The sequence below is a fragment of the Phyllobates terribilis genome, unplaced genomic scaffold (assembly GCF_046119375.1).
Source record: "Phyllobates terribilis strain yellow unplaced genomic scaffold, ASM4611937v1 Scaffold_13__5_contigs__length_258822181, whole genome shotgun sequence".
Lineage (NCBI taxonomy): Eukaryota > Metazoa > Chordata > Amphibia > Anura > Dendrobatidae > Phyllobates > Phyllobates terribilis.
This window is the reverse complement of record NW_027362773.1, coordinates 117,735,245-117,747,699: the sequence shown is the minus strand read 5'-3', so window position 1 is coordinate 117,747,699 and position 12,455 is coordinate 117,735,245. Positions and strand designations below refer to the sequence as shown.

Below are 12,455 nucleotides of genomic sequence, written 5' to 3'. Positions count from 1 at the left end.
TTCAATATGTCACCAACGTTTTCATTCCAGGCCTAGAAGACTTGGTGCTGTCCTTAAAAATCATGGAGGTCATACAAAATACTAGATGTAGTAGTTTTTGATGTGAGGTGTACTCATTTTTTCATCAACTATTTTTAGTAAAACTGATGATTTTGTATGGAAAGTTGTATTAATAATGGGTTAAAAAATTGTTCTACGAAACTTAGTCTTGTCAAAATTTTGGAAATTGTTCTTATGCTCCGTGAAATATTGATTCAAATCTTATTTTTCAAAAGGGGAAAAGGGGGTGTACTCATTTATGCTGAGTATTGTATATACTGTATCTAGCAATTTTCACACCAGCTGTGGCTATTCTATACTGTTTTCCTGTTCTTTCAGTAAATACACATGTACATTAGCAGCAATAGACTGACTCTGACCCTATTTTTGGTTTGAGCGTGTGCACAGGTTATTGGGAAGCAGGGTCAGATATGACATCGCCTATTGTGATTGGTGGATCCTGTTATCAGCTGTGTCATTGTAATCCTGCCTCTGCTGATAAGGAGCCTGCTGAAAACTCTATCAATCCTGCTTAACATAAGTAGGTTAGCTTATGCACATTTATTGAATAATCTAATCTATTTATGGCAAATTAGTATTGTCATTTTAATTCATTACCCCATAAAATAACTAATTCTATATAATAAAATCTAGGTTTTATCGACTTGCTAAAGAGGGATCATTTCTAGTGGGGCTAGACAGCATACCCTTCCCAGGTGATTCATCTTCATTTGTGGTTATTTAAAACTGTATTAAAGGGAACCTGTCTGTGATGGTAATGACATTACTGAAAAGTCTTCTGTACAGAAAAGGATGTGTGAAAATTGCAAGATTAATATATTTTTGCTGTAATGAACAATTGTTCAGTAGAACTTTCCTCTTGGACTTCTCCTCTTTCATACTTCTCTTATAGCATCCTTTACGCAAATATTTGTCAACGTTGGTAATAAATAAAAAAAAAATATATACATATATATATATATATATATTTTTTTTTTTTTTTTGAACCACCTCCTAATTTTTTTTTTTTTTTTAATATATTTAATTGAGGTTTATGTATGACGCACACCGCTGTACGCCATATTCTACAACTTTGTGCATATCTCAGGAAACATATTGTAGTGTCGTATCCTTCGAACGTCTAGTCTGGCAGTTGCTCTTTAAAGAAATATTTCTTTAGTGATTGTCATTTTTTACTCCGCGTCCTGTCGTCCGCGTTTCTGTCTGACGTTTCCTGCATTTCGCACATTGGTGCTGGAGGAATAACAGCATTGACGACATGGTGTGAACGTCCGTCTCTCCTGGTCCGTCTGTCAGATTTCTGTGTGTACTTTGTGCCTCTCTTCCTGGATCAATCTGTGTTCTCTCTGCCAGGTAATATCTCTTATCAGTGTGAGCACACAGTCCTCCAGGCACGGTCAAAGGGCAGCGCTGACTACTGTATCGTCAGCATGGAGCAATCCCGCCGGGACCTCACTAATATCTCCAGAATAAGCTGATATTAGAGCTACATATGGCAATGTCTGTACAGCGCTGCGGAATATGTGGACGCTATATAGGCAAACCGAATACAAGTACTGCACTATAGTAAAGTCTGAGCACATGCAAAATGTTGTGTAGCACTTTTAACACTCTCCCACCTTGCATTGGTGCAGTCAGAGCGCCTTGAAGGGAATCTGGAATCTGTCTCCATGTTTTACCTACCCCTTTTGAGAGCAGCATGATGAAGGGTCAGAGACCCTGATTCCAACGATGATGTTGGGTTCACCCGGTGAGGTGGATTCTGCTAGTTCAAGGTTCGGCTGGGCACATAGGCTATGGGTGTTGGTGTAGCAGGCAGGTGAGGCTCGCGGGAAACGGGTAGCAGAGGTCCTGGAGACCGCAGACGGACAGGAGACCGGGAACACATAGCAGAGGTCCTGGAGACGGCAGAGGACAGGAGACTGGGAACAGTTAGCCGAGGTCCTGGAGATCGCAGGAGGACAGGAGACCAGGAACAGGTAGCAGAGGTCCTGAAGGATCGTAGGTGGACAGGAGACTGGGAAACAGGTAGCAGAGGTCCTGGAGGATCGTAGGTGGACAGGAGACTGGGAACAGGTAGCAGAGGTCCTGGAGACCACAGACGGACAGGAGATCGGGAACAGGTAGCAGAGGTCCTGGAGGTCGCAGACGGACAGGAGACCGGGAACAGGTAGCAGAGGTCCTGGAGGTTGCAGATGGACAGGAGACCGGGAACAGGTAGCAGAGGTCCTGGAGACCGCAGACGGACAGGAGACTGGGAACAGGTAGCAGAGGTCCTGGAGATCGCAGGCGGAGAGGAGACTGGGAACAAGTTGCAGAGGTCCTGGAGGATCGTAAATGGACAGGAGACTGGGAACAGGTAGCAGAGGTCCTGGAGATCGCAGGCGGACAGGAGACCAGGAACAGGTAGCAGAGGTCCTGGAGATCGCAGACGGACAGGAGACCGGGAACAGGTAGCAGAGGTCCTGGAGGTCGCAGATGGACAGGAGACCGGGAACAGGTAGCAGAGGTCCTGGAGACCGCAGACGGACAGGAGACTGGGAAAAGGTAGCAGAGGTCCTGGAGATCGCAGGCAGAGAGGAGACTGGGAACAAGTTGCAGAGGTCCTGGAGGATCGTAAATGGACAGGAGACCAGGAACAGGTAGCAGAGGTCCTGGAGATCGCAGGCGGACAGGAGACCAGGAACAGGTAGCAGAGGTCCTGCAGGATCGTAGGTGGACAGGAGACTGGGAACAGGTAGCAGAGGTCCTGGAGGTTGCAGGCGGACAGGAGACCGGGAACAGGTAGCAGAGGTCCTGGAGGATCGTACGTGGACAGGAGACTGGGAACAGGTAGCAGAGGTCCTGGAGATCGCAGGCGGAGAGGAGACTGGGAACAGGTAGCAGAGGTCCTGGAGGATCGTAGGTGGACAGGAGACTGAGAACAGGTAGCAGAGGTCCTGGAGGATCTTAAATGGACAGGAGACTGGGAACAGGTAGCAGTGGTCCTGAAGATCGCAGGTGGACAGGAGACCGGGAACAGGTAGCAGAGGTCCTGGAGGATCGTAGGTGGACCGGAGACTGGGAACAATTAGCAGAGGTCATGGAGGATCGTAGGTGGACAGGAGACTGGGAACAGGTAGCAGAGGTACTGGAGACAACAGGCAGACGAAAGACCGGTAACAGGTAGCAGAGGTACTGGAGATCGCAGGAGGACAGGAGACTGGTAACAGGTAACAGAGGTCCTGGAGATCGCAAGCAGACAGGGGACTGGGAACAGGTAGCAGAGGTCCTGGAGACCGCAGACGGACAGGAGACTGGGAACAGGTAGCAGAGGTCCTGGAGACCGCAGACGGACAGGAGACCGGGAACAGGCAGCAGAGGTCCTGGAGACTACAGGCGGACAGGGGACTGGGAACAGGTAGCAGAGGTACTGGAGATCGCAGGAGGACAGGAGACCGGGAACAGGTAGCAGAGGTACTGGAGATCGCGGGAGGACAGGAGACCGGGAACAAGTAGCAGAGGTCCTGGAGATCGCAGGCGGACAGGGGAATGGGAACAGGTAGCAGAGGTCCTGGAGACTACAGGCGGACAGGGGACTTGGTGTAGTTTCCAGGGTCATTGTTTTGTGTTTTGGCTCCTCAAGGCCTTTGCAAACTTGAGGTGCCAAAAAATGAGAAACACTAGAAACTGCAACCCTAAAGATTTTATATAGGAGTGTAGTGAGCACTTTGACCCCGACAGGTGTTTTAAAGAATTTATTAGAATTGCCTGAAAAAACATCCTAAGAAAAAGGAGGCTCCAAAACTCACAAGAAGGTCGTACGTTTTTTGGCCGTGTATGGGATATTTCTAAAAACTGCAGGATCAGAGTATAAATATGGCATTTCTCCAGCACCTGCTGTGTTACAGAAAACTAGATTATTGGATATCTACAAAAGAAATTCATTCTTAACCCCCCCTCACTTTCCTTAAATTTTAGTAAAACATCTGAAGAGGGGTAATAAACTTCCTAAATGCTGTTGTAATCACTTTGAGGTGTCCCAGAGTGATTTATTGGGGTTCTTTGTGTAAAAGCCCCTCAAATTCACAACTGAATTTGTCCCCCCAAAAATGTATTACAGTTTATTTTTCTTTATTTCATTTTTCTTCATTCCATTTTTTTACCTTTCTGTTGTTTCTTTCTTGCCTTTTTTCTTCCTTCCTACTTTCCTTCCTTCCTTTTATCTATCTTTCCTTTTTTCCTTCCTCCCTTCATTCCTTAACTTCTTTCCTGACCTTCCTTCCTTCTTACCTAACTTGCTTTCTTTATTTTTCTTCCTTTTTTCCCTTCTCTCCCTCCTTTCCCTTCTCTCCCTCCTTTCCCTTCTCTCCCTCCTTTCCCTTCTCTCCCTCCTTTCCCTTCTCCTCCCTCCTTTCCCTTCTCCTCCCTCCTTTCCCTTCTCCTCCCTCCTTTCCCTTCTCTCCCTCCTTTCCCTTCTCTCCCTCCTTTCCCTTCTCTCCCTCCTTTCCCTTCTCTCCCTCCTTTCCCTTCTCCTCCCTCCTTTCCCTTCTCCTCCCTCCTTTCCCTTCTCCTCCCTCCTTTCCCTTCTCCTCCCTCCTTTCCCTTCTCCTCCCTCCTTTCCCTTCTCCTCCCTCCTTTCCCTTCTCTCCCTCCTTTCCCTTCTCTCCCTCCTTTCCCTTCTCTCAGGAAGTAGGGAAGGAAGGAAGGGGTGAGTGAGGGACAGGGGGGAAGGAAGAAAGGATGGAAGGTTAGGAGGGAAGGTCAAGGAAGGAAGGAGGTAAGAGGAGGGAGGGAGGGGGAGGAAGGGGGGAAAGGAGGAGAGAAGGGAAAGGAGGGAGAGAAGGGAAAGGAAGAAGGAAGAAGGGCAAGGAGGGAGAGAAGGGAAAGGAGGAAGAAGAAGGGAAAGGAGAAGGAAAGAAGGGAAAGGAGGAGAAGAAGGGAAAGGAGAGGAAGAAGGGAAAGGAGGAAAGAGAAAGGGAAAGGAGAGAAGAAGGGAAAGGAGGAGAAGAAGGGAAAAGGAGGAAGAAGGGAAAGGAGGAGAGAAGGAGAGAGAAGGGAGAGGAGAGAAGAGAGAGAGGAAAGGAGGAAGAAGGGAAGGAGAGAAAGAAGGGGAAGAGAGACTCTCCCTCCTTTCCCTTCTCTCCCTCCTTTCCCTTCTCTCCCTCCTTTCCCTTCTCTCCCTCCTTTCCCTTCTCTCCCTCCTTTCCCTTCTCTCCCTCCTTTCCCTTCTCTCCCTCCTTTCCCTTCTCTCCCTCCTTTCCCTTCTCTCCCTCCTTTCCCTTCTCTCCCTCCTTTCCCTTCTCTCCCTCCTTTCCCTTCTCTCCCTCCTTTCCCTTCTCTCCCTCCTTTCCCTTCTCTCCCTCCTTTCCCTTCTCTCCCTCCTTTCCCTTCTCTCCCTCCTTTCCCTTCTCTCCCTCCTTTCCCTTCTCTCCCTCCTTTCCCTTCTCTCCCTCCTTTCCCTTCTCTCCCTCCTTTCCCTTCTCTCCCTCCTTTCCCTTCTCTCCCTCCTTTCCCTTCTCTCCCTCCTTTCCCTTCTCTCCCTCCTTTCCCTTCTCTCCCTCCTTTCCCTTCTCTCCCTCCTTTCCCTTCTCTCCCTCCTTTCCCTTCTCTCCCTCCTTTCCCTTCTCTCCCTCCTTTCCCTTCTCTCCCTCCTTTCCCTTCTCTCCCTCCTTTCCCTTCTCTCCCTCCTTTCCCTTCTCTCCCTCCTTTCCCTTCTCTCCCTCCTTTCCCTTCTCTCCCTCCTTTCCCTTCTCTCCCTCCTTTCCCTTCTCTCCCTCCTTTCCCTTCTCTCCCTCCTTTCCCTTCTCTCCCTTCTCTTCCTTCTCTCACTCCTGTCCCTTCTCTTCCTTCTCTCACTCCTGTCCCTTCTCTTCCTTCTCTCACTCCTGTCCCTTCTCTTCCTTCTCTCACTCCTGTCCCTTCTCTTCCTTCTCTCACTCCTGTCCCTTCTCTTCCTTCTCTCACTCCTGTCCCTTCTCTTCCTTCTCTCACTCCTGTCCCTTCTCTTCCTTCTCTCACTCCTGTCCCTTCTCTTCCTTCTCTCACTCCTGTCCCTTCTCTTCCTTCTCTCACTCCTGTCCCTTCTCTTCCTTCTCTCACTCCTGTCCCTTCTCTTCCTTCTCTCACTCCTGTCCCTTCTCTTCCTTCTCTCCCTTCTCTTCCTTCTCTCCCTCTTACAGAATCGGGCAAGGCACGTAGCCTCTGCTGGAGTAAGATTTGTCATGAATTTGAGCGGTGGGCTCCATGTTCCCTTCACGTCCTGTCACACCCCGGCTCCATCCACTTTGCTGGAGTTGGGGCAAGAATGGCATAAAAACCCCAGAAGTTGCATCTATTTGTGCAACCTTAGATTATGCAAAATAAATTGCGCCATTTCAAAGCTTTTTTTCTGAATAAATCTGGCAAAACAGCTTAGATGAATCGCCCCCATAGTATAATTTTTTTTTGTTTTTAACACAGAAAGAGAAGCACCATGTAAATTCTTGAGGCGTCTCCACTTGAAAAACCTCTCTCTTTGACTGCCGAATCAATGAAAGCCGAATTTTTTTTTTTTTTCTTAAGGTGGATTATCTTTTTTTTTTTTTTCCTTTTGGCTTGGATTTTTCAGCTAGAAAAAAAACTCTGCATGAAAAAAAATTCACGCAAAAACCTGTTTTAAAATCTGTGTAATAAAAACTCTGTGAAAACACCATTGGGATGTTTTTTTTTTTAAACATCCATTTTAAAACCTAGATAAAAAAAAAACAGCGTAAACACTTGGGGTATGTTCACACAAGTTTCTCGATGGGGATTTTGAAGCGGATCCACATCAGAAACCACTTTGAATATTCTTTGATGTGGATTTCGAAGCAGATTTTGAAAGCTTTAGGTTATGTGCACACGTTAAGTATTTGTTGCGGATATTTCTGCATCAAAAATGTGTGTCTTGGTAGAAAAAATGCATAAAAATGTGCGTTTTTGCTTTGTGTTTTTTTTTTTATTAGTTTTTATCCCAGTTGTTAGAATGGATGAAAAAATTGACAGGATGCAGATTGGAAACTGCTTTAAATCTGCAAGGAAATATTATGCAACATGTGCATGAGATTTCAGAAATCTCATTCATGTTACTGGAAGAGTAAAACGCTGGAGCAAACGTATCATGAGTACATTCCCTTAGGACGTGTTCACACAGGTGGGTTTTTTTTTGTGTGTGTGTATTTTGAAATTGATCTGTTCCAAAATCTACATAAAAAACTATCACAATTTCTAATGATATCATTGTGAAATCCACATTGATGTTCATACGTTCAGTTTTTTTTCCTGACATGGTTGTAAAAACCGCCCCATGGAACAAAATAAAAAAAATAAAAAACAGATCACTTCTTTGATGCTGATTTCTTGCCAATCTTGACGTTGAGGTCAAAAGTCTGCAAAAAAAAAAAGTATGGTAAAAATAATGGTACAGAAATTGCATTTAAAAAAAAAAAACGCTGTTAAAAAACACAAGTTCCAATTATGTTTTCCACCTTAAAAAAAAAAAAAAAAAAAAATTCTCTAATGGGTTAAACCCGATTATGGCCGGAGATTATTCGTTTATACCTGAGTTTGTAGAGACGGAATGAGTGTCTTCTTTTCTGTAGTATTTTTCCTATCATTAGTAAGCGCTCTCGTCAGTGTTTATAGAAGGAAGTGCTCCGTGTTCTTGTGTCTGTACATAACACCTTCTCCGGCCAGCAGCGCTCCTTCCCTCCTCTCCTGGATCTTCGGCCTCTGGATAGAACCTCTAGCACTTGTTTAACGCTTCTTCTTCCCCACCAGGAGAGCCGGGCTTAGGATGTGCGTTCCATCTGATGACTTGTGTCCTATGATAACTAATATTTGTCTTCCTGGTTCTGTAGACTCACGGCTGCTCTTGTCTTTTCTATTTTCCAGGACACCAGCACGAAGTCCTTGGTGACCCTGCGTGTGGACAGCATGGGGTATTATCTGTACTGGACCTGTCCTAGTATGGTGAGCAATGCTGACATTTTGTCCTTGCCATGGCTGTGATTTCATGGGAAGAGGTGTGACAAAATATTTCAAGGGACTCTATCATCAGAAAATGACCTATTGTTTACATACGGTTTTTGCATTGCATGGATTTATAAAAAAAAAAAGCAATATTTTTTTATTCTTCGTATCACAATCTTTTTTTAGACTCGTACCTCCTGTTCTTTTAGGAAGAGTTTTCAGCAAGCTCCTTATCAGCAGAGGCAGGATTACAATGACAAGTGACACCTTTATACACAGCTGATAAAACAGGATCCACCCCCCCAAAAGATTGCAATTTATATATTTTTTTTTTCACATCACAATCTATACTTAAAGAAGCACTCCTCCCATCAGTTTTTATCCTCTTACTATATTGCAATCCTCATATTATACAGCACTGTGTCCTTACAATTGCTCATTTTGCCTTTCTGCCCAGATAATTCTCTTTTCCATTTGGTCTCTGACATCTAAAAACTGAGTAGCTGAATCCTTTTAAACTCTATGTAGAAACAGGAGGTCAATTTTCCCTGTATGAGTCATCAGTCACTGCAAAAGTCGCTGGCAGGGGGAGGAAGGAGCAGCTGGGTCAGGAGTTGAAGAGGGGAATGATAAATGCGGGGACAAGAGACTTCCTGTTTCTACATAGAGCAGAGAAAAGAGAAGAATTAGCTGGGTAGGAATGCAAAATGAGCAATTGTAAGTGCACAGTGCTATATAATATGATGACTGCAATATATTAAGAGGATAAAAGCTTTAATGGGAGGGCTTCTTTAATAAAAAAATGGTAATCCTGCTTTTTTCACACTGTCCACTCGGGCGTTTTTTTAGACTTCTTTCAGGAAGAGTTTTCTGCAGGCTCCTTATCAGCAAAGGCAGAATTACAATGACTAGTGACACCTCTATATACAGCTGATAAAACAAAATCCACCAATCACAATAGGCGATGTCTGGGCACCTTCTCACTTCACAATGACTTTTGCACACGCTCATTAGATAATAATACAAAAGATAGGGTCAGAGCCTGTTCAATGAGGCTATGCACATGTGTTGTTTACTGATCCAACAGAAAGTTAGAGTTTATAATTGCCCCAGCGGCCGGTGTGAAAAATTATAGGATTTCTATTTTTTATTTTTAATAATTGCGATATAGAAAAAAAAAAAACATTGCCAACTTTTTTTAAAAAATATAGTGAACCCAAAAAAACATGTATAGGTGTTGTTTCTTGAAACAATAGGAAGTTAGATTCTAAAAGAGCTCTAGTGGACAATGTGAAAAATTTCAAGTGTTCTTTAAGTTTTAAAACAGGTTATGTGATGTGTAAAAAAAATTGGCAACGCTTTAAAAAAAATGCATTGGTTTAAACAATAGGTCGTTTTCTGATGATGGCTTCCCTTTAAGGTGACCAGGGCTGTGGACTCCACGACTCTGACTCCACAGCCCTGAAGGTGACTACACCATATTTCTCTTCCCGTTATCTGTGATGCATCCTATATGTGCATTATACTGTAATGTTAAGAATAAATAGCGCCAAGCTGCAATAATACACACGACCTGTAGACAAGAGTGGTGCTGTTTCTGGAAAAGTACATTTCTAAGTCTCTGCTCACATTTGCATTGTATACAGGGCTATTAATTTTTTTTAAAATAGCAATGGAACCAAACAAGAATATTATAGGTCAGTGGAATCCGCCGGCTGTCTGTGATACTTGTCACACGGATCTGCCATTACGATGTGAATTCTGTTATGAACGGAAAGAAAAATTCAGTGCTGATCAGAGCCTAATTTTATACAAACAGAATAACTCCCCTTCCCCCTATTCCCTTTAACTCTTATATATCCTGTCTCAAACTATTGCCATTCTCCTGATTCTACTTTGTGTTCCCTAAGACTGTGGGTTTTCTGTTCCCAAATATTATTTAAAGGGAAGATGTGAACATGTTTTTATATATGAAAATAATGTTATGGCTGTGAAGGTGCCCCTCCCATAATAAAAATGATACCTTTTTTGTAGAGATCGGATGTGCCAATCATGAGAAATTTAGCATACAAATAATATGCAAATCAGTTAGGAAGTGCACGTAACCAGCTGCTTCTAAGTGCATTGACACCCCCCCCAGTGCACTTCTGGTCTGATTTGCATATAACTTCTACTTTAGATTTCTCATGACTGGCACATCGGATCTCTACAAAAAAGGTAGCGTTTTTCTTGTGTGACACGCACCTATATAACCACATCTTTACTTCCATATGTGAAAAGTGTTCCTTCAGTTCCGGAAAACTTCTGACCACTCAGAGACACATCATCAGCTTTCATTAGTCGGAGTCCACCCTTAACGAGAACATTATTAGTACTTGCCACTGCCCATTTTCAGCTTTCGGGTGTAGGTGGGAAAAACAGGAATGAATGTGCTGTAACTAGTGCTGTAGCAGTTTTGTCCTGAACGTGGGGGGTTTTGGAGCTCAAAAACATATATGTTTCTGGAACTAGAGGTTCACGTTTATGCCCCTTCCCTTCCTGTTCTGTTGTCTGTTTCTTTGCAGCCCCTCAAAAAGTTCATCTGTCCAACTTCCCGTGTGCTGTACGAGCCTCTGACACATCTGGATATGTCCAGTTGGGCCCCCTCCTCCACATCTGGATGCCGGATGAATGCCGTCTTTCTCATTCATTTTCCCACGGCCTGTCACTCTCTCCTTACCTCTTTCTCACTATATCCCTGTTCCTTTTTTTTGTTCCATCGCTTTTCCTTGTCCTGACCGGACTTTTCCTTATTTCTCTCTCCTCTGCCACCTTCTCTGCCTGCTATGTCTTCTCCTGCCTTCCGAAGATGGACTCTGCGGAGGTCAGGATAAGGCGGGGGGATCGGGGTTAAGTGTTTACATTTTTTATATTCTGACTCTATTCCCTCGCTCTCTGTTGAGATAAACGCTGCTTCCCTAACCAAACCCTGAGAATGTGTAGACAAAGCGAAATGTACCAGATTGAGGACAGTGGGAGCTCGTACTTCTGCGGGCGGATGAGTTTGTATATATACAGTGACCCACAGATACAGGTTTTTGCTTTTTTTTTTTTGCAATTCCTTTGAACCTGCATTATGCCTTTTCCATCATTTTTTTTTCTTGTTAACTGAAATGGTATAAAAAAAATGACATAGAAATCCCAATGATGTTTTCCTTCAATCAAGATCCGCTGCTGGCAGCTTCCTTTACTATTGCCAACTAATTACGTCGGTTTTGCCCTTGTGCTCTCCAGATGGAAACTGGAGGTTGGAATGGAGGTCTATCCTCTTCAGTGATGAGTCCCACTTTTGTCTTGGCTGCAATGACGTGAGCAACGCCATGAAGAGACCTTCACAAGGGAATGTCACAAAACCTACTCCTGGGATTGTGGTGTGGGGTAGCATAATGTACAGTAGACTGACCCCTCTATTCCTCATTCCAGGTACCCTAGCAGCTCAACTATGCATTGATTTGTTAGTGGAGCCAGTAGTACAAGCAGCTCTCCAAAGTGTCACAGGAGACATTTTTTAACACGTCAACTCCAGTCAGCTTGTTGCTGGTGCTTCTCTGAGCAGCCTGCATGGCCTAAATGTGGTACCATGGCTGCAGTGTCTCTAGACCTCACATTGATCACATCGGGGATGTTATTGGTTGGCAATTGCACAGGAGCTGCCAGCAGCGGATCTTGATGATTTCTTCAGCAGAACATTCCTCAGATGACCATTAATAACCAGCATGCCTTATTGGAGTTGTCCCCTCTCAGTTAATCTTCTTCTCCTGGCACAGTTTGCTACAAAAGAAAACAAATTGTGCTACACACTTCATCTCTGGGTTCACCGTCAAGTCTCCGCCACTGCTCCAGATGTTGGCATCGGCTACGGCTCTGAAGTCACGTCAAAATAAATCTCTGAGCTCAGTGGCTCTTCCAGTGTAGACACTCGGAGCTTCTGAGATAACTGATTAGCTGCCACGCTGTTGAAGTGACGTCAGCACTGCAGCCAAGCTGGACACCGGGAGCAGCGTCGGCGACATTATGGTAAACCCCGGGAAGGTGAGTAAAGCACATTTTTTTTTATAGAAAACTATGCCCAGGGATGACCATTAACTGAAAGGGGACAACCTGTTAAGCCCCCCATACACAGTAGGTAGCTTTTAGCTGAACAAAAGTTGTTGACAACTGAAACTCAACAGGTCAGATCTTTCTCTCTCCCAACATCATCTGTCGGGTTGGAGTCGGGAGACCATATACTTTACACTCACGACTAATCCTGCTGATATTGGAGGGTTCGGTTGACTTTAATGTGTGTGGGGGTCTCTACTCCCCTCTCCCTGTGGTGAACACAAGTCCATATGTCTGGAGGGGCCATGAGGTCTAGCTGTCATCTGTCCATAAGCCTCTATTAC

General features: G+C 44.7%; 2 protein-coding genes and 1 long non-coding RNA gene across 4 annotated transcripts in view; 1 reads left to right on the top strand and 2 right to left on the bottom strand.

Annotated features, from left to right (window-relative positions):
- Window positions 1-12,455, top strand: part of PLCB3 (phospholipase C beta 3) — a 93,632-nt gene that overhangs the window by 40,284 nt on the left and 40,893 nt on the right. Inside the window, exons 1-2 of one of the 2 annotated variants that reach the window (XM_073658514.1) lie at window positions 7,838-7,857; window positions 7,954-8,031. In XM_073658514.1, coding sequence (XP_073514615.1) covers window positions 7,996-8,031 — 36 coding nt within the window. In that variant the 5' untranslated portion in view covers window positions 7,838-7,857; window positions 7,954-7,995. Of the gene's footprint in view, window positions 1-7,837; window positions 7,858-7,953; window positions 8,032-12,455 lie in introns of those variants that run through there. The other variant, XM_073658513.1, reaches the window with a different exon arrangement.
- Window positions 3,877-5,762, bottom strand: LOC141174473 (uncharacterized; the record flags this gene model as incomplete). Its single annotated transcript, XM_073659407.1, has 2 exons — window positions 3,877-4,719; window positions 5,161-5,762. Coding segments are annotated over 2 exons (975 nt in total), but the record flags the coding sequence as incomplete, so codon positions are not given.
- Window positions 5,866-10,910, bottom strand: LOC141173964 (uncharacterized). The gene is made up of 3 exons (XR_012252730.1): window positions 10,751-10,910; window positions 7,621-7,980; window positions 5,866-7,448 (listed from the first exon to the last, which is right to left on the bottom strand). It is a non-coding gene; the product is annotated as an uncharacterized lncRNA (long non-coding RNA).